This window comes from Protopterus annectens, chromosome 5.part1 (genome assembly GCF_019279795.1).
Source record: "Protopterus annectens isolate FY-2018-M chromosome 5.part1, PAN1.0, whole genome shotgun sequence".
Classification (NCBI taxonomy): Eukaryota; Metazoa; Chordata; order Ceratodontiformes; family Protopteridae; genus Protopterus; species Protopterus annectens.
The window spans coordinates 721,016,143-721,039,198 of NC_056736.1; the positions used below are offsets into that span (position 1 = coordinate 721,016,143).

The following is a 23,056-nucleotide window of genomic DNA, read 5'->3' on the forward strand; positions in this document are numbered from 1 at the left end:
GTGCAGATCACACTATATTATGGATCGGGAAATGTACCCTTTCCCTCACACTAATGCGGTCTCGGAGTTTGTATATATAAGTAGGGGGGTTGGCAGGTACAGCTCCCCACATCTTGAGCGGAAGTGCAGCATTGCAGTAAAGTTGACATTTTCTAAAAATGTCGACTTTATTTTTTATTTTTATTTTATTTATCATTTGTTGACCGGGAAAGTCCGACTAGGTTCCACAGAGCCTGTTTTCAGCGGAGGCCAGGGGAGAAATGCTCCAGATGCATGTCTTTGGAATGTAGGAGTAAACCGGAGTACCCAGAGGAAACCCACGCGAACACAGGGAGAACATGCAAACTCCACACAGAAGGCACCCCAGCCGAGAATCGAACTGGAGAACCTCTTGCTGTGAGGTGACAATGTTAACCACTCCACCACTGTGCCGCCCTTTACTAAAATGCTGCATTCGATATTTTTTGTGTTCGGTGTTGAGATTTCCGAAAATTTGATTCGGACATCTTAACATTCAAATGGAGTAGATTTGACTATGTGATAGTAAACCATATATATATTATATATATATCTATATATATATATATATATATATATATATATATATCTGTGTGTGTGTATGTGTATCTATATATATATATATATATATATATATATATATATATATATATATATATATATATATATATATATAGGTTCACTACATAATCTAGAAATTTTGAAATATCAAATTTCAACATCTCAAGACTATATAGCCGAAACCCCTAAATGCCGAAAGACCAGAAGCGCGAAATTCAAAATCCCGAACATACAACACACATACAGCACGCGCATACACATACACACAACTTCCCCCCACAATCAAACATATCATCCTACACTACAGGCAAGCACCCCCTGAATCCTTACTTAAATGTACTAACTCTGAGATCGCACAAACAGACACACATGGGAAACTCACACCCACACATTTTATGGTCTCTCACACACATCACAGTCACAACACACACTGACACACACTAAAGCCCCTAACTAGCACACTTACACATAGATACTTATCTGAACTTCCACCTACCCATCAACAAATTGCTACACCAGAATCGCTACTTCAAGATCTCCGAACATCGGGATTTTGAATTTCACGCTTCTGGTCTTTCGGCATTTAGGGGTTTTGGCTATATAGTCTCGAAATTTTGAAATTCGATATTTCAAAATTTCGAGATTATGTAGTGAACCCACATATATATATATATATATATATATATATATATATATATATATATAGACACATACATGCATAGATACATGCACACACATATGCTCACCAGTTACAACCACTTTATTGACTAAGTACACCTCAGTAGTCTGACTATGATCAAATAAATGAATAAATAATCAATATAAAAATGTATTGCAACTCATTGCTGTCAACTACATGGACAGTACTGCAACCCCCACGAGCGCACACATAAACACGCACACGCATTCCCTTACCAGTTCCAGACCCTTTATTAACTGTATATACCTCAAATGTCTGATCATGAATGAATGAATGAATGAATAAATAGTGGCCATAGTAATCTATTTCAAGTCATTGCTACCTCACTTATATAAATCCACACACACACACACACACACGTGCTCGCACACATATCAACACACACATACACACACACACACACACACACACACACACACACACACACACACACACACACACAAATTGTTTGCTGTTTAAAAGAAAAAAACTGTACTGCAAGCTGGTTGGCAATAGCAGTCTAGAAAAGATGACCATAGTCAAATAACATCCTAAGCATAGACCTGTAGCTAGGCTGTTTGATACCCCGGGTAATACCTTTGTTTGGCACCATCCAGGCCAGAGTTGAGGAGTCAAGAAAAAAGAAATCAAGTCAGGCCTGAAGAGGAAAAATAAAATGCCCTGTAGCAAGGAGCTTGAACATAAGAAATACTAAATACATTTTAAGCAGCCTACCACAATCACAAATGCAGCTACTTAAATGATTTGCCGCTACAATACCAATGCACTTGCTCCTTCAGTTCTAGACCAGGAGCTGATCTGTGCATGTAGTAAAGTACAGATCAGTCCCCTAACTGCTTTTCACCTGCAGTAGCTGCCTTTCTCCCCACTGGTACAGCTCTGATTCAACAAACACCAGAGTACCACACTACTATATTTTTAAATTAAAAAATAAAATTAAAAAAAACACAGTTTTCTTCTGTACTTGCACTATCACTACCCATGCAAAGGAGATCTTTCAGTCTCATTCAGACTGCCTCAGGCACCAGTCACTTTAGGCAGCCTAAGAAAATTATTTATTTATTATTTATTAACATTTGTTGACTGGGAAAGTCCACTGGGCTTGAGACCCATTTTTATTGGAGGCCCACGGAGAAATGCTTCAAGTTACATGAAAATCATTACATGAATTTGTAAGGAAACAAAATTATAATTATAAAACAAGTGAAATAATACAGAAAAACATCTTCACACCATTTTGAGGGGCACCCAGGCAGTCTGCATTCAAATACTGTTTTTGTCTCCATGAAGTGGCAGGAGAACCTGTAATAAGATATAAACATATTATTCTCTAACAGAGAGAATTTGAAAAGGCTGAGCTGTTTAGAAATGAGCTGAAATGAGTAAAAAACGTTATTTTTTAATACTGAAAAAAAAATAACTCATTCATCTGTGCATATGTGGAGTTCTGAGTCCCAGGAAATGGGCTGATTACTCTTTTAAGGAAAGAAAAAACATAAACCATATTCAAAGCCTTGCCAGCACTGTAGTCAGCAGTCTAATACCATGAGCTGTCTCTGGATAAAAGGGGGCTTCCCTTGTATGCGGAGTGCTTTGCTTCCCATCAGGACATTTGAGAGGTTTATAAAAATGCCATTTCACTCCATTTTATTTGTTGAAACTAGCATTTGGCAACATCCTTTTTGGGGTAACATTGTATCCACCACTTTGCATTGCTTAACCTAATTGTTGACTTATTTTGTTTACTATACTTTGACAGTGTCATTTGTTTGATTATCTGGTCCTACTCGTTTGACTTTATTTTCTTTTACACTTTGCCCTGACTGCTTTTTTAGGAGCTGCCCAAGTATCTGCGTGGATACCACAAGTGTTCGCGGGATGAAGTGTTACAGCTTGGCTCTCTGATCTATAGGGTGAAGTACGAAGATGACAAGTCCCATTTCCCCAACATTCCCAAGATGCTAAAAGAGCTGGTACCTCAGGACTTAATTCGACAAATGTCACCTGATGACTGGAAGCGGGTAAGAAGCCCTCATCGCCTCTTATTCTTCGTCTGGTGTGACTAATACCCAAATCATTGTATAACTCCATGTTCCATGTCTTGTTATCACTTGTAACATTGACTTGTTACTTTTTATCACATGGGTTTTATCTCAGGTCACTGATACATTTTCACTGAAAAGTCCACTGTTAGCCGCATTTGTATACTCTTCCATTTTTTCTAAATACATAGCATACATACTGGAGAGAGTTTCTGTTGTCTTTGTGTGAGAACCATGGCACTAAACCCAGTTATGTACCTAAGTTAACCAGATACCGCAATGAGTACAAGCCATGCCATTTACATTTTTCATTACAAAAAGGAAAGAGGATCATTTTCTAAAGCCTATACACGAACTTTTGTGGAAGCTGACAAAAATGAAAACAATATTATTAAGTCAATAACCATTTAAGTTAATCTATAGTTGTAAAAGTTGGGAGACACTACAGATTTGAAGTGACTGGTTGAGGACTTCTCTTCTACCAAGGTGATGAAAGGAGAATGACTGACAACATGGGCCATAACCTACTGTTTGACTACATAACCAAGCCAAGGGAGCTGTAGCCTCAAGAACAGGTTATATTTGATTGGCGGAGGTGTGTCTTCAAGATTGTTGCAATCACTTGTGCAAATGCTATTCTAATCTGATTTTCAGGCTATTAAGATTAATAAAGCCACCAACAAAATTCAGTAAGTGAGCAGATATTGTTCATGGTGTTGTAGTATTTCTAAACTAATTCATTTTAGTAAAAATACAAGATGGATGATACGCGGCCTATCATGATGCAATTCACAACACACTAATTGCCCAGTACCCAATCCCTCTATGACAATTTGTCACTGCAAAACAGACTGACATGAACAGCATGCATTGGGCAGGCAAAATTAACTAATCCTAAAGAAAGGTATCACTCATGCTTTATGGGATGTTCATTTTTTCTCAGAACCCCTGTTAAGGAGCATCACCTCCCTTCACTTCCTCTTGAGTTGGTCAACTGTTACTACACCAAGTATACAAAGATAACAAGAAAGGAGTAAAGGTTTAAGGGAAGCATGGCGGAAGGTCTAGTTAATAACGTGGAACTGCTGTATAACCCTGTTGAAGGGATTTTTACTATAAGGAACACTTCTGTGCACCTCACTAATGTGAATGACTACATTAAAAAATGCCTTGCTACTAGCCATAATCCTTTGCTTGATGGCAAGTATACATCTGAAGAGTCTACCATGTCTAATGAAGGTTTTGACTCAGTTTTGTTTTATACGGATCTTAATGTACTTGAAAAGGACTTGTTTAAGCATAAAAGACTTCAGACACAGAGACAGCGTCTAGAAGCGTGTTTAGCTTTACTGGTAGTCCCCCACGGACTGAGAATTTTTTTATCCAGATGGCAACATTTAAACTTGGACACCAGTTTTTTGGGTATTTGGAACTCCTAATAGACTTCTTTTCCCCTGAAGAGAATACTCTTATTGATAAAATTACAGAACAAGTAGAATGTTTATAACAGTCTTTTCCACCACAATTGGTTGATCAGAATTTAGCAGATATTTTGGATTCTGCTATAGTGTATGAGCGGAGATTGCTGCAGGTTAAAAGAAAGAAGTTGAACAGGGTATTAATGATTTTGAGAAAGGCTACGTGTTTACCTGGCCAAAACAGCCCACAGATTTGGCAAACAACATGAATTATAACATTGCAGCTGACTCTGAAAAGCCTGAGACTGCTTTTACTTCTTTAAGTTAACAAGCCTCAGAATCTAATGTTGCAGTCATTAGAGATTCCTTGATTGGTGAATCAAATTAGAGAAAACCAATGATGGATGTACCACCAGATACTGACCTGTTACCATTGGGTGGTGATGTCAGGAGGAAATCCAAACATCCAGCGTTCAGGGTTTCAACTACTACTGGCTCCAATGCATCGTTTTTTCCAGGACTACCTTTACCGATCAGTCAGAGACAATCTGGAACCCAGAGCCGATCACAGAGCAGGGGTCAAATGAAATGGAAGATGCGACCCGATGTGGATGTGAACCAATCCCTGAAGAAGAAGCGGTAGCAAGTGGAGAGTCTATAATATGGAACATTTCATCTAAGGCACCCACGAATAATGAATGTTCAGAGTTCAATAAGGGTCTTAGTTTTATACCTTCACAAAAAGTAGCATTAAATGACACTATAATAGATGCAAAGCTATTTTTAAGAAATATTGCATTGAAAATGTTGTTTTCTAATTCTGAGGTTAATACTAAGATATTGACTTTTAAGTGACTAAGCATCTTTATGCCTATTTTCCACCCTATGCTAGGAGGATTTGTTCCACTTTGTGAACGGGACATGCATGCCTATTTTGAGTTCATAGGTTCATACTAGGCTATCTGCCCTAGGGCATTTATAAGCCTAGCCAGAGTGTGTTTGGCTTTCGCCACCCATTTTAAATGAATTTTGCTATGCCCTTTTTCGAGGTTAGTATACTGTGCCTCTGTCTAACAGTGACACAGAAGTGATACCCGGAGTAAACCTACTGTCTCCCATCCACTCATCAAGATTCCTCTTGAAGAGGGTCAATGAGGGACTCTGCCTAACCTGGACTGGGATTTTATTCCAGAGTGAAGGGAGCCTCTGGGTTATGAATCTGTCCCTCCAGCATGTCCTATTTATTTCGGTGCTAAGGTTCAAGTCTCTCGAGCGCATAGCTCGATGGGATTTGCATTTTCTGAGGTGCAGCATGTCCATTAATTCCGGGTTGGACATGGCTTTATACGTCAGGCACAGATCGCCTCTGAGCAGGTGGTATGCCACTGAGTAGAGCTGGAGTTTCTTTAACTGGGCAGCATATGGCATTTCTTTGAGCCCTTTGATCCTCTTGGTGAGGTACTTTTGGGGTCTTTCCAGTTGCTGCAGGTGTCTGGTAAGGTACATCCCAAAAGGGGCATTGTACTCAATTATGGGCCTGGTGAGGGATGAGTAAAGAGGCACGATGACCTCCCCTGATCTAGATGTGAATCCCTTCATGATTAGGTGGGCTATTTAAAATGTTTTTCTAACCACTTTGGCCACGTGGTTGTCAAATGAGAGATTGCTATCAACTTGGGTCCCCAGGTCCCTAATTACTTCTTCCATACTTAATGGATTACCACCTATGTGGTAATTTGTGGGCAGTTTGTTTTTGCCAAAGGGGATGACTATACACTTTTTGGCATTTAGCTTGAGGCCATGGCTCTGGCACCACTTGTCTGTTTCTATGAGGCCCTTTTGTAGGATGCTTGTGTCGGCTGGAGAGTCGATTATGGCGCCCAGTTTGCAGTCATCTGCGAACTTGGTCAGCCACAGTCCTTCCGTGTTAGCCTGTACCTCCGAGAAATATATACCGAACAAGAGAGGTCCCAGGACTGAGCCTTGTGGGATGCCACTTGTAACTGGTTTGGAGTCTGACATGGCTCCAGCAATTCTAACCATGTGGGTTCTGTCCTTGAGCCAGTTTGCAACCCATCTAGTGACATAGGGGTTTATATTTAAGCTGGTGAGCTTATCTATAATGCCTGAGTGGGGTATTGTATCAAAGGCTTTTGCAAGGTCCAGGTAGGCTGTGTGGACCACCTTCCCCTCGTCAATGGCCTTGGTGACTGTTTCAAAGAAATTGACCAGGTTTAAGAGGCAGGGTCTGCCCTTAACAAAGCCGAACTGGGTAGGGTCCAGTGTCTGTAGGTCCCCAATATCTTTATTTATGAGGTCCATGATGATCCTTTCCATAGCTTTGCAGACCAAGCTAGTCAAGCTTATGGGGCGATAGTTTCCAGGATCCGTTGAGGCACCACCTTTGTGGAGAGGGACCACTGTTGCTGTACGCCACTCTTTGGGTACATATCCTGTAGTAAGGCTGAGACTGAACAGTAGTTTTATGTTTGGGTTTAGTTCTTCTTGGAGTTCATGTAGGACGCAGCCCGGGACACTGTCTGGTCCCATTGATGCTGTGTTTTTTGCTTTGGAGAGGGCGGCTCTTACCTGAGCATCTAAGATGTCAGGGGGCAGCACTCTGCTGGGATAGATATTTGCCCTTTTGGTGGGGAAGGGGGGGAGAAGTTTGCACTGAACCTGTCAGCTAGGATGTTGGCAATGTCTGTTGGTTCGGTGTATTTTTTGTCATTTTGGACTAATTCTGAGCATATCTGGGAATTCCCACCCAGGTTCCTAACATAACTAAAAAAAGCCTTGTGATTATCCTTAGTGTCCTGTGCAATTTTTCTCTAGAAGCTGGCCTTAGACGATTTTATGAGTGCCCGTAGTTTTTTGCTAATACTGATCAGAGATGCCTTCCCTTTTTGGGATTTTGCTCTATCATGTAGTAGCTTCCTCCTTCTATTGTATAGTTTGTTTATGGCTGGGGTCCACCAGACAGGACGCCTAACTTTGGAGGATTGGGTCTTGGTGTTATTCGGGATTGCATGATTCATGCATTCCTGAAGGTGTTCATAGAATGCGTTAATAAAGGATTCTGCAGTCTGGACCGTATTTTCCACAGGCCCGGGGACTTTGAAGGATTCCACCTCAGTTTTGAGGAGTGTGAAATTTGCTTTAGAGAAGGTTTTCACTGTGGTTTTCTGGGCAGGGGCTGGGGTCGGGATGTGAATATCTAGTGAGATTAGTTTATGGTCTGATCTTACCAGTGAGGGATACACTTCTGGTCTGGAGCATAGACTCCCCATGTTGGTGATGATCAGGTCCAGTATGTTTTCCCCTCTTGTGGGAGTGGTAACAAGTTGTTCCATAGCATTTGAGTTTATAAATTCTAGGAACCTTTGGGCTAGGGTGTTGGAGCTAGAGTAATGCTCCCAGTCTATGTTTGGGTAGTTGAAGTCGCCCAATATAATGGTGTTTGGAGAGACCTTCATAGTTTCCAGTGTTCTCAGAAAGGCCGAGTGGGGTTCCTGTGTTTGGGAGGGTGGTCTGTAGCAGGCTATAAACTGGAAGGCAGTTTTACCCACTGTTAGTTGCACGTGGATAGTCTCTGATGCTTCATGCTGTGCCACCAACCTGGAGGTGTCGGTATCTTTGACGAATATTGATACTCCCCCTCCTTTTGTGGTTCGGTCCAAGTTTTGGGGCCAAAAAACATGGTATGAGGTATAACCTGGTAGTGCTGGGGTGCTCTCGGGAGCCTTGAACCAGGTTTCTGTTACTGCACAGATATCGATGTTCGCCATGCTAAGAAGAGTTTCGAGTGCATGCATCTTGAGGTTTAGACTTCTGGCGTTGATTAGCATTATTCTTAATTTCTTATCCCTTGTGATACCTATGGAGGGGGGTTTGTCTTTTGAGCCTTGCCTAAAAAAGTCACTATGGGGGTGGCAAGAGCCTTTGTCAATATCCAAAAGCCCAGGGGTGACAGGTGCAAGCCGTCCCTAGCGAAGCATCGTGGCTTGTCGAGCATGTCATCCCAGGCAGACAGGCATTGGATCCCCTTTGAATGACACCAATACTTAAGCCAGTTGTTGAAATTGATCATCTCATCTTCATATTGTGGCATCATTCTTGGTGAGGGTAAGATGCTACTCAAGGTCAGGGTTATACCGGCCTGGGCTACATGCTCAGAGAGCTCCTCTATGTCTCTTTTCATGTAGTCCAGGGAGGTACGTCTTAGGTCATTCACACCAGCATGGACAATGACTGAGTCATATTTGTACTTGCCTTGGAGTGACCTGAGTGCTTGTGTTATGTGGCGGATCCTAGCGCCCGACAGGCAGCTCACTGTGACCTTCTCCTTGTTCAGGCTGGTGAGCGGGACGTCAGTGTGCCTGATGATAGTCACCTATTACAAGTGTATCAGGTGTGTTGTTTAGCCTTAAGGGCTGTGACTGTTCGGCACACTGGCTTTGTGAGCTATGTGTTGCACGTGTTTTGTCTTGGGGTAGCAGTTGCTTGGGTGTCTGCTTTGGAGGTCTCTGCTGCTTAGGCAGATTTTTATTTAGAGCCTCCGAGTATGTTTTTGTGTGTTTATGTGTTTGGTTTGCTGTTGTGGTAGGTCTATGTGAGACTGGAATTGTAGTGAGTGTGGTTTTCTTCTCCTCCTGACTGGTTACGCCATTACTGAGTTGAGAGAGCTTAGCCTCCAGTTTGGCTATATGGTTGCATCTCTCACATGTGTTGGAATTTGTTGGGAGGAGGAGAGGGTTGTCTGTGTACATGAGGCAGTTGTAACATTGCCTCAAGATTCCCAGATTCACCAGCTGGACCAGAGAGGAGATTGACAACTGACCTTTGGACATGCTAGAATAGTATTGGGAATTCCTTTATAATTGAAAAAAGGGCCAATGGGGAACAAAGTACTCAAGGGGAGTTTGTGAGGGTGTAGTGCTTTTAATTTCTTAGTGATGGCTTATATAATTGCTTTAGTGAGCAAGTGCCAGGCTTTAGAGTGGGAATAGGGTATTTAGTATGAGAACTAGATCAGTTCTAAGGGAAAAAGTGAAGAGCACACTTTGTGGAGCCAAGAATGGTTTAAACCCAATTAAGCAGCACTGCCCGATGCTGCGCTATGCGCAAAATTGCACAAAGCCACGCTAAAGCGGGTTTTATACAGGGGGACTTGAAAGAGCTAGAAATTGGCCCAAAATGGCCAATAGACTACCAGATTCTTGTGCTGGGAACACTTCTCCAGGGATAGATAGGCTGCTCCAAGCTCCCCACTGCCACTGGTGAACAAAGAAGCCTCCCTTTATCCAAGAAAGGAAATGGGCAACACAGGAACTTTCCAAAAGTCCAGAATACAGCAAAGCATGTATTTGGACTACTCTAGGTCAGGAAAGACGGGAAACAAGGCTAATTTTTTTTTTTTTTTTAGTGTCTATATTAAATCACCAAATGCTTAAAAAAGCGAATGTTGATTGATTGACCCTATGTAAGCTAAAGCTGACAATGTGGAAGTGTCAGAAGAGAGAGTTTTTTCCAAGGAAAAAAATCGCTGTTCCAACAAAAAAAATAAATAAATAAATAAAAATGAATTTAAAAATTACATTAAGTGGGGGGCTTTGCCCCCCACACCCCCCTACTTAAATATACCAACTCTGAGACAGCACTACAGTTCCGAAAACGGCAAAGTACCGAAGTGACCAAGCAAATTCTTTCCCAGGGAAAGAATTCGCTTAACAGCTGCTTTATTTTCCATTTTTTGCCTTTCAAGTTCGACCAAGACGCATTTGAAAGAATGCGTCTTCGGTCTTCTAATATAGACCCTATTTTAAGGGTGGTTCAAAAGGGATTTGAGAATTTATCTTTTGGTGAGCAACAAGTTTAAATGATTTGGCTAAAGATACAACTACTGTTATTAGACCAGCCGATAATTGTAGTCATTAATAGGGATCTTTACTTTAATTCCATGAAGTCATTGAATGACACCACAGTTTATACTGTTATTGATTATGAAGAAATAATTAAAATGCAGAATAGGATATTAGCAGCATTAGATGAATGTTTGATGAGCAGTGTCATCAGGTTAGAGTTGTATAATTATTTGTACATAAAAGATCTGCTTATTCCAGTGATTCATTGTCTTCTCAAAATACATAAAGACATTGTCAATCCACTGTTTAGACCAACAGTTGCAGGTCGTCATTGGTCCACAGAAAAATTTTCTGTTTTTGTAGAAAAACATCTTTGACCTGTTATAGATACAAATGTATACATCCTTAAAGATTCTAAACAATTTTTGCAAAATTTATTTCAGTTTACTCAGCAACATCCCATTGATCTTTCATTTTTATTTGTTACGATGGATGTCCAATCATTATTCATTGCAATTCCAAACCAGTATGATTTAGAATGTCTGAGAAAATATCCTTTACATTTCAGTGAATATGATGTGAGATTTGTGGATTGTGTCATTTGATCAATGTTATTATTTACAGAATGATGGCATAGCTATGGGCACATCCAGTGCCAATAGCTATGCCAACATTGTGATGGCTCTATGGGAACATGAGTTTGTCATCAATAATGCACAATTTAAAGACAACTTGATATTCTCTCGTAGGTTCGTGGATGACCTCTTCTTTATTTGGAGAGGCATTACAGCGGATTTACACAATTTTTTAAATTTTGTTTATAACACAGTGTCATTCTTGAAATTTACTACATCTTATTCAGAAATTAGGATCAATTTTTGGACATAGTTATTTGCAGGGCTGAGGATGGATCCATTAAAATGGGGATTTATAGAAAACCATGTGCTGGGAATACTTATCTTCATAGGAGAAGTATGCACCGTCATTATATTTTTCATAAAATAGTTAAGGGTCAAGGAATGCATACTTCTAGATTATATATCAATGGTGGTTGGGAGGGTGGCCTAATGGTTAAGGTGTTTGCCTTACAAACACAAGGTGCAGGGTTTGAGTCTCATAAGGGATAATTGGCTAGACTTAAAAATGGCTCGCAAGGGCAGTTAGCTTAGTACTAACCTATGAACCTATGAAGCCACTAAATAAATAATAAATAATGGCAGACATTTGAATTTCAGACTTTACATCCATCAGAAAATATATAATAAAGCAAAACCTGTTATTTTAGCAGCTATTGCTTTACATGAGCAATATTTAAAATTTGCCCCTTATTACTGAGCCTTTGTTCCACCATTACTTTTGGCTTTGTCCAGATTTCTTGCTATGAGAGATTGAGAGGTATGATTCCCGGTTTTGCAAGACAGTGAGATCTCATCCTGTTATGTTTGCTTTACATTTAATTTGCTAATCTTCCAATCATGTTTTTTATATCCAACACACAGTGGTTACATTTGTGACCCTGTTTACTTCTAGTTAACTTAGGCATCCTAAAAAGGACAGAGCGAGCAATGCAGTTATTTTAGCGTTTGCAAACAACTTACTGTACCATTTTAACTGCTGTAAAACTCAAAACTGTAAAACCAAAACTAAACATCAAACTTTAAAATGCTCCAGCAGGCTTCCCAGTCAGGCAACAAAATAAAAATAACTATATTAAACGGCTCAAGTAAACATTCTACAATAAGAGTAGTATAAGAATAGGCTACAACAGAGCAAGTGGCAGGGAAAAAGTGAGCTATACAGGTGGTTTAAAATGTACCTAAACTTTACAACCCCTGTAGAAACCTTTAAACCTATCCACACATAACCAAGGTAGGGCTTTGTTTGAAGAGGTTTTCTAGCCTCTACATAAACAGCAGCCAGCAATCATCCTCTCCCCCATACTGAATTAACCAAGACAGTTGTTCATCATTTCTTGATAAACACAATTACTCCAATATTCCGATTCCAAATACAAATGTATTTAAGCTAAATAATATTAGCAAAGTGATTCTTTTCTTCCCATTTCAGTCCTTACCTTCTACAACTACAGTACATCCTCCAGTGTATAGTTTCAGCTGGAGCCTGAGACATGGAAACAAATGCCAGAACTTCATCCAACAGCCTCATTTTGCCCTTAACTTCACACGCACCCAGAACTTGACAAAAAAACCTCCTCAAGCTTCAATTTATCCAGCCAACCTTCAACATAACGTGACCCTTCTTCCGCAAAAGGAAAAAAAAATGGACACAACTACTCACAGTTTGAAATTCTTGCCCCAGTCGTCTGAATCCAACGGGCAGACAGCAGTCAGGTACTGCCTCACAAAGGAGCCAATGTCATCATGCATGCCTGGTAGTCTGTCCAGAGTTTTCCCTTAAAAATCATTGGTCTTTGAGCCTCCCGGTGTGCTTAACATTTGTATTTTTTACTCATATCCTAACATCTTGGCAAACAGTAAAATTTCCTCATTCAGCAAAAAAAAAAAAAAAGAAATACCTACCAGCTGCAATAAGAGCCTAAAAGCAAGTTATGTTCCTGCCAGAAGTAGCGTGCTCATCACGTCCTAGTCAGCAGCTCCTAGAAATTGCATTGATACTGCACTAAAATGCAAGCCTTTGTGGCTGTGACAGGTAACAACAGGGTCATTTCATGTATCGTCAGTCAGCTCGGGCTGTGGCCAATGCAAGTGAGATTAAATGTTGCTGTGATGAAAAAAGTCTGAAGTGCTTTTATGGAGAAAAAGGGGATTAGTGCCAAATCTGATGCTCTTATTTTTAGTCAGCTTGCAGTGACAGACCTCTACACACTAGTTTTGTTGTGCACCTTGTTGGGCTACTGAAAACTGCAGGTAAGAGGTTTTCTTCAAGGTGTAATTTAGGAGTAGCTGTAGAATGCATCTAAGACAGCTATGTTTTCTTTATAGCCCGCAGCCCTTTGTAAAATAATCACAAACACAAATACAACATGCGTGGTAACCTTTCTTTGCTCTCCATTTTCCTGTTTTTCCTAGCACAAGCCTTCTAATGCCTAAAACTTTGCTAACTACTTTTCTCCAGTAAGTTTCATTAAAAGGAGGGGAGAAGGCTTTCCTTTTCAAACTGAAAGCTGTTAAGTTTTTGTAAAAGGTACATCACAGCTATAAATCAACTACAGCTGGAAAGACAGGCATTTACAGTTTGAAACTCCCGGCTCCGCCCCAGTTTCATCTGAATCCAACAGGCAGATGGCAGTAAGGTATTGCCTCATGAAGCCAGTGTCATTATGCATGCCCGTGGATATGCTGGTGATGTTGGCCTAACTAAAAAATGTAAAAAAAAAAATCAGGAATTGAAGTGGCCACTCAGAAATTCATAGCACCCCATTATTTTGACTTCAAAAACGGTAAATACCGAGGAATTCGGTATGGTTGAGAGATATGATTGACATTCAGTACATTGCAAAAGGAAATAAACGTCCTTTTCTGATGCACTACCCATAGCCCGACCGCATTCAGCTCAAATTTGTCAGAATAGTGGTAGTGTTATATGAAGGGCTTCACTCCCTGCTTTATCTTAGTAATACATGCTAACTCTAACCCTAACCCTAACATGTATCATACTTAAAAAAGCCCTTTCAGTAACACTACCACTAAATAAAACAGCTCGGACACTCACCACATACACACACACACACACACACACACACACACACACACACACACACACACACATACACACACACACACACACACACACACACACACACACACACACACACACACATATATACATACGATGGTGGTATTAAGGCAGTAAAGTTTTGGTTACAAGAGTCCACTGATTGTTCTGAGATGGAAATTGACTTTTTGTTGTCACTTTTGAGATTGGTTTTAGAACATAATGCCTTTATGTATCTGGGGGATTGGTATTTACAAATCAAGGATACTGCTACGGGTGCCACTTTTGCACCCATATATGCAGACCTATTTATGGGTTATCTTGAAGATAAATTGATTTATGATATCGCTAATCCCATTCTTAAATACCTTAATATGTGGCGGCACTACTTGGATGATTGTTGGTGTATTTGGAATGGTCCTGTTGTTGTCTGGCATGACTTTGTGAAATATCTCAACAATAATGACTATGGTATTGTTTTTGTGGGCAAAATACAAATGTTTAATATTGATTTCTTAGATGTTTCTAAGTTAATTGACAAGCACACTCAACACAATGAAAAACAAAATGACTAGAGTATTAACACCGAATACAAATATGGTGTTGCGTTATACAACTGATATTAAGGCTATCGAAAAGATTATAAATAGAAACTGGATGTTGTTACAAGCTGATAGTAATATCTGTCATTTATTTAAATCTCCACCATTTTTCACATACAAAAACAGGCAGAATGGTAAGATGATGTTGGAAAGAAGTTTTACGAGCAGGGGTGTACCTGCGACTAGAAAATGTCACCAGTGCGCATATTGTTCCTGTATTAATGTGAATAAGGACAATGGAGGTTTGAACATTATTAATCATTGGGACACAGTAAAATGTTTAAACTGTAGAGCAGAAAAAATGATTTATCTTGCTACTTGTTGCACATGCAGCACATTTTATATAGGCAAGACTAAGAATAGTTTGAAACAAGGAATATATCAGCATGTATATAGCATAAGAAAGGGGACAATAGAAGTGCATTGACAAGGCATGCTGCATGTTGTCAAACTTCAATAAATTTGTTTTTTTGATACTTGAACAAATTACAACAACACCATTTTCAGGATACTGGGAGAACATTTTATTGCACAGGGAAATGTTGTGGCAGATTAGGTTAGATGCAACTAGCCCACCAGGGTTAAAAGAACACATTTCAATTTCAAGTGAATTGAAAATAACGTTCACTTATATTTTAAAGTAAAAAGGCAGGAGTTTCAGCTGGATGTGGCAGAGATAAAGACATTAAGATTTGCATTGGGTATGACAAGGGTGGACAGGATTAGGAATATGTATATTAGAGGGTCAGCCCAGGTTGGAAGGTTTGGAGACAAAGCCAGAGAGGCAAGATTACGTTGGTTTGGACATGTGCTGAGAAGGGATGCAGAGTATATTGGGAAAAAGATGCTAAGGATGAAGCTACCAGGTAACAGGAAAAGAGGAAGGCCTAATATAAGGTTTATGGATGTGGTGAGAGAGGACATGCAGGTGGTTGGTGTGACACAGCAAGATGCAGAGGACAGGAAGGAATGGAAACAGGTAATCCGCTGTGGCAACCCCTAACAGGAACAGCCGAAAGAAGATGATGATGATGATGATGATGATGAAGCATCTATTATATTCAGTACTATAGTTGTAACATCTAGTTACTGTTGCTTTATTTCTGTTTGCTATGTTTAATTGGTTGAATGGTTCTATTGAAGGTTTCAAATGGGTGTGTCTTTGTATTGTATTTAAAAGTTTTTACTTCACTGTTTGTCTTGGTTCTGAGGATGTCTTAATGTAGACAAAAGTGCTTAACCAAGTGGATTTGTTACTTAACCAAGTGGATTTGTTACTTTCAAGATTTTTAGATTAAAACTGTGTTTTAGCCTTCTGGCTGGCTTTGTCATCTTTATTATTAGTTCTGAACAAGATTTTGACACTGAAGCCCACAAGATGAAACACAGATTTTTGAGTTAGGGATACAATGTCAATATAGTGGATCAGGAATGTAGAATAGCACATGCAACCAGTAGGAGTGACATATTAAAATCCAACGGTAGTCAGGATGATAGTTATTTCAGATTTAGGTCCCAGATTCATTACTACATATGGTACCAATACCTTTAAGATCAAAGATGTTATTAATAAGTACTGGGATATTCTGAAATCTGACCCCTATTTTGGTCAAATTTAAGGAGATGGTTGTACCTTTGGATACAGCAAAGGTAGGAATATTGGGGGATGCCTATCTGGTTTCAAAAAGAGTAGGAAACTAATTGTGGGATCAGGTTCAGTGGCACCTCGAGGTTGTACATTTTGTGGGAATTGCACTTATTGTAAACTTGTATCCAAAACTAAATCATTCACCTCCATCATACTATTAAGGTATTTGATATCCATTCTTTAATTACCTGTCGTACGGAATGGGTAATTTACATGGCAGTGTGTCAGTGTGGAGCATTCTATGTGGGACAAACATCACGGCCATTTAAGCATAGAATAGCACTACATATTAGTGATTTGAATTGCAAACGAAGTAGAAGTGCCCTCTCTAAACATATGATGGAACACAGTGGGGCTCACTTTATTTTTATTGGTATTATAGGTTCATAGGTTGGTACTAGGCTATCGGCCCTAGGGCCTATACAAGCCTAGCCATAACAATTCCCTGGCTATTTCTTCCCACATTATTTACTTCCCTGGACCCCTGTCCAGCAGGCCGACTGACGTGATCCCCGAGGTGAATTTCCTATCTCTCATCCAATCGTCAAGGTTCCTTTTGAAGAGGGCAGTCTATTCCAGAGTCTGGGGAGTCTCTGGGTCAGGAACCTCTCCCTCCAGCATGTTTTGTTCTTTGTGATGACAAGGTTTAGATCCCTGGAGCGTGTGGCTCTGAGGGATTGGGATTTCTTTAAGTGTAGCATATCCAACAGCTCTGGGTTTGACATGGCCTTGTATGTTAAGCAGAGATTGCCTCTGAGAAGACGATATGCGACAAAGTATAGCTGGACTTTTTTTAGATGGTCAGCATAGGGCATCTGCTTTAGGCCTCTGACTCTTTTAGTGAGGTATTTCTGCGGCCTTTCCTGTTGTTGCAGATGTCTTGAGAGGTACATACCAAACTGGGCGTTGTATTCTATAATGGGTCTAATGAGGGATGAGTACAGTGAGACAATGACCTCCTTTTTTTTGGATGAAAAGCCCTTAGTGATGAGGTGTGCCACATAGAAGGATTTCCTGACTGTTGTGGCGATGTGATTATCGAAGGTGAGACCACTGTCCACCTGTGTCCCTAAGTCTCTTATCACACTTTTGGTGTTTAGTGTTAGTATTGATAGTATAAAGGGGAATGATATATCTGATGGTAAGAAACATAGGATTTTAGATCAAAAAGAAAAAATGTGGATCATTAATTTGGGGTCTTAGTTTAAATGAGAATTTCTGATAGAATTAGAATGTATTTTCATGTATATGTATATTATATATATATATATATATATATATATATATATATATATATATATATATATATATATATACACACACACACACACACACACATGTTTTTTCTTTTCCACTTGACTGTATATTTCTTTATATAAGAACAGTGATTAGCTTACTTGCAATTACATACTGAAGACACCAGAGGGTGAAATCGGTCTGTGTTTCCTGTTCCCAGCCAGTGATTGCTGCGTAAGCGGTCTGGTTCAGACAGCAGCACTGCTTTCTGCTGTCTTTTGTCACTGTATGAACATTTTTGTTTCATAGGTTTCATAGGTTTCATAGGTTCATACTAGGCTATCTGCCCGAGGGCATTTACAAGCCTAGCCCATCGTTTTGTGGCTTACGCCACCCCTTTAGTATGGGGAACTATACCCATTATTTTGCTGTGCCTCTGTCGAGCAGTGACACTGAGGTAATCCCTGGGGTATATCTGCGATCTCCCATCCATTGGTCAAGATTTCTCTTGAACAAGGCCAGCGAGGTGCTCTGCCTCACATGTACCGGGATTCTGTTCCACAGCATAGGAGTCTTTGGGTGATGAATCTATCCCTCCAGCACGTCCTATTAATAGCCGTGTCGAGGTTTAAGTCTCCCCTTGTGGCTCTGATGGATCTAGATTTTTGAGGTGAAGCATATTCATCAAATCTGGGTTTGACATGGCCTTGTATGTTAGGCAAAGGTCACCTCTGAGCAAGCGGTAAGCGACTGAATAGAGCTGGAGTTCTTTCAGTGGGGCAGCATAGGATAGATTTTTGAGACCCTTTATCCTTTTGGTGAGGAACTTTTGTGGCCTCTCCAGCTGCTGCAAGTGTCGGGTCAGATACATTCCAAATGGGGCATTGTACTCAATCATTGGTCTGATGAGTGATGAGTAAAGGGAGACTATAACCTCCCTTGATCTAGATGAGAATCCCTTCATGATAAGGTGGGCAATGTAGAAGGTCTTCCTAACTACTTTAGCTACATGGGTGTCGAATGACAGACTACTATCAACCTGGGTCCCCAGGTCCCTGATAACTTCTTCTGTGCTCAGTGGATTGCCTCCTATTTGGTAGCTAGGGGTAACCTTGTTTTTCCCGAAGGGTATGACTATGCATTTTTGGCATTTAACTTTAGGCCGTGGCTCTGGCACCAGTTATCCGTTTCTGTGAGACCCTTCTGAAGGATATCTGTGTCAGATGTGTTTTCTACTATGGCCCAGTTTGCAGTCATCTGCAAACTTTGTCAGCCATAACCCTCCTGTGTTTGCTTGTACTTCAGAAAAGTAGATGCCAAACAAGAGTGGGCCCAGGACTGAGCCCTGTGGGACACCACTTGTGACAGGCTTTGAGTCTGACATGGCGCCAGCAACTCTGACCCTGTGGGTTCTGTCACTCAGCCAGTTTGCAACCCATCTTGTGATGTATGGGTTAACATTTAAGCTGATGAGTTTTTCAATGATACCCGAGTGGGGTATTGTATCATAGGCCTTAGCCAGATCGAGGTAGGCTGTATGGACTGCCTTTCCCTCATCAATGGCTTTGGTGACTGTTTCGAAAAAGTCAACCAAGTTTAAAAGGCATGATCTGCCTTTGACAAAGCCAAACTGGGTTGGATCCAAAGTCTGTAAATTCCCAATGTCTTTATTTATGAGGTCCATTATGATCCTCTCCATGGCTTTGCAGATAAGGCTTGTCAAGCTAATGGGCCGGTAATTACCAGGGTCGGTGGAGGCACCGCCTTTGTGAAGTGGGACCACAGTTGCAGTGCGCCACTCCCTGGGTACGTATCCAGAGGTAAGACTTTGATTAAACAGCTGTCCTAGCTGTGGGTTTAATTCCTCATTGAGTTCGTGGAGCACACAGCCGGGGACACCATCAGGTCCCATGGATGCTTTGTTTTTTGCTTTGGAGAGAGCAGTACTCACTTGGGCGCTGGAGATGTTTGGGGGGCTGCAATCATTTGGTATAGATATCTCGCCTTTGGGGGAGGGGTGAGAAGTTTGCACTGAACCTGTCAGCCAGTATGTTGGCAATGTCTGTAGGATCAGTAATCTTCACATCATTTTGAACTAGTTCTGAGCATATCTGGGAGTTTCCTCCTAGGTTTCTAACATAGCTAAAGAAGGCCTTATGATTGTCTTTTGAGTCTTTAGCTATTTTTCTCTCGAAATTTGCTTTGGATGATTTTATGAGAGCTCTTAGTTTTTACTTATAGTGATTAAGGGTGTCTTACCTTTTAAGGATTTTGCTCTATCTTGTAGTAGCTTCCTCCTTTGTTGTAGAGTTTGTTTATGGCTGGGGTCCACCAGACTGGACGCTTGCCTTTGGTACAAAGAGTCTTTGTTTTGCTTGGGATTGCCTTATCCATGCAGTCCTGCAGGTGCTGGTAGAAGGCATTTGTAAGTGATTCAGCGGCTTGAGTACTGTTTTCCGCCGGCTCGGGGGCCTTAAAGGAGACCACACTAGTCTTTAGAAGTGTGAAGTCGGCTTTGGGAAGTTCTTTACTGTGGTCTTTTTATTTCAGGTGGGGTGGGATGAGGACCTCCAGCGAGATTAGTTTGTGATCTGATCTCACCAGTGAGGGGTATACTTCGGTGTTGAACATTGTGCTCCCATGTTCGTGATGATGAGATCGAGTATGTTGTCTCCTCTTGTGGGAATGGTGACTAGCTGTTCCATGGCATTTGAGTTTATGAATTCCAGGAACTTTTGGGCTAGGGTGTTTGGGCTTGAGTAGTGTTCCCAGTCTATATTTGGGTAATTGAAGTCACCTAGTATGATGGTGTTTGGTGATACATTTATCCCTCTAGTGTTTTCAGGAAGGCCATGTGAGGTTCCTGAGTTTGTGAGGGTGGCCTGTAACATGCTACTATTTGCAGAGCAGTCTTGCCTACGGTTAATTGCACCTGGATGGTCTCCGATGCATCATGCGTTGCCACCAGTCTTGAGGTGTGGGTGTCCTTGATGAATATGGATACCCCCCCTCCTTTCTTGGTATTTTCCTGATTTTGGGGCCGGAACGCATGATATGAGGTAAAACCTGATAGCTGGGGTGCTCTCAGGAGCCTTGAACCAGGTTTCTGTCACTGCACAGACATCGATGTTCTCCATACTGAGAAGGGCCTCGAGTGCGTGCATTTTGAGATTTAGACTTCTGGCATTGAGCAGCATTACCCTTAGTTTATTTCCTTTTTGTGTTCTAGGGTGGTAGGTTTAGAATTTGAGCCTTGCCTAAAAAGGCACTATGGGGTGGCAAGAGCCTTTGCCAATATCCGAATCCCAGGGTGACAGGTGCAAGCCGTCCCTTGGCAGCGTGGCTTGTCCAGCATGTCATCCCAGGCAGACAGATACTGGATCCCCTTTGAATGACACCAGTGTTTAAGCCAATTGTTAAAGCTGATCATCTTATCTCTGTATTGTGGCATCATTCTTGGTGAAGGTAGGATACTGCTCAAGGTCAGGGTCATACCTGCCTGGGCTACATAATCAGAGAGCTCCTCAATGTCTCTTTTCATGTAGTCCAAGGAGGTACGTCTCAGGTCGTTACACCAGCGTGGACAATGACTGAGTCATATTTGTACCTGCTGTTGAGAGATCTGAGTGCTTGCGTTATGTGGCGGATTCTAGCGCCGCACAGACAGCTTACTGTGACCTTCTCCTTACTCAGTCTGGTGAGCGGGACATCAGTGTGTCTGACTATGGAGTCACCAATGACTAGTGTGTCTGGCATTGTGTTTGGCCTTAAGGGCTGTGACTGTTTGACACTCTGACTGTGAGGTCTATGTGTTGCAGGTGTTGTGTTCTGAGTTGGTGTTTTGGGTGTCTGCTTTGGTGGCCTCTGCTGTTTTGGTAGATTTTTGATCAGAGCCTCCGAGTATGTCTTTGTGTGTTTATGTGTATGATTTGAGGTTGTAATGGTACTATGTGAGACTGGGTCTATAGTGTGTGTGGTAACCTTCCCTCCTGACTGGTCTTGCCAGTCCTATGTTGAGAGAGCTCAGCCTCCAGTTTGGCCGTATAGTTGCATCTCTCGCATGTATTTGTGTTTTGTGGGAGGAGGAGAGGGTTGTCTGTGTACATGAGGCAATTGTAACATTGCCTCAATATTCCCAGGTTCACCAGCTGAGCAGGAGATGACACTAGCAACTGATCCCTCGACATGCTAGAAGGATAGACAAAAACTTTAAAAAGATTCAGAGGGATGTGGGTGACCGAGAAATGGGGGTTGCCTTTTGGGGTGCTATCTATAAGAGTGCCGTATCAAGGTAATAAGTACTGTAGGAGCAAGTGCTAGGTTTAACAGATAGAGAATAGTCTACTTAGAGTCAAGTAGAGATGATCTTTTTAGTTATAGGATACGCTGATTAGATCAGTAGTATAGGTCGAGGAAGGTAGTTTCAAGGGAAAATTTGAAGAGTGGACTTTAGGTAGCCCGAATAGTTTAAACCTGCTTAACCGGCGCTGCCCTAGTGTGCAACAGTGGCAACTCCGCGCTAAATCATGCTAAATCGCGCTAAAGCGTGCTTTATAGCAGGGGGCTGGAAAAGACAGGAAATGACCCAAAATGGCCAATAAACTACAAGTTACTGCCTTAAACCACTCCTCTGAGGACAAACAGGCAGTTCAGTACTCCCTACTCCCACTAGTGAGTAAAGAAACTACCCCTTGACCAAACAAGGAAAATGGAGAAAACAGGAACCAAGACAAAGCCCAGGGATCAGCAAAATCTGGTCTCTGGAACACTAGTTTAGGAAAGTATGGAAAGCAAGGATATTTTTTTTGTTTTTTTCAAGTTTTTTTACAGAAAAGCAGAAAACACAATAAATGCTATGATTTTCGATTAAATGCTATCAAAAGCTAGTACACTTGAGTGTATTAGCCTGTAGTTTAACTTTTAGGCAAAACTTAAACTAGCAAGTGCAGTAAACAGTTTTAACTTATAAACACAGAAAAAACAGTGCAAACTTTGATAAAATAAGCAGAAACAGTAGTCGAAAGGCACAAAAAGTCGAAAAAGCCAAGAAAAATACTTAAAATCTGGAAAGGTAGTCTTTTCTGGTCTCTGCTGCTAGAGGAACACTGCTGGCCACCACGAGGAGCTGTGCTGAGTTCTCAATAGCTGAAAAAGCCCGCCAAAACGAGCTTTATAGCAGGGGCTGGAAAAGACAGGAAATGACCCAAAATGGCCAATAAACTACAAGTTACTGCCTTAAACCACTCCTCTGAGGACAAACAGGCAGTTCAG

General features: G+C 41.1%; 1 protein-coding gene across 1 annotated transcript in view; it reads left to right on the forward strand.

The window, feature by feature from the left end:
- Nucleotides 1-23,056, forward strand: part of MYO7A (myosin VIIA) — a 1,588,820-nt gene that overhangs the window by 1,499,015 nt on the left and 66,749 nt on the right. The window contains exon 45 of the mRNA XM_044073349.1: nt 3,115-3,300. Within this exon, the coding sequence (XP_043929284.1) occupies nt 3,115-3,300 (186 nt within the window). The remainder of the gene's footprint in view (nt 1-3,114; nt 3,301-23,056) is intronic.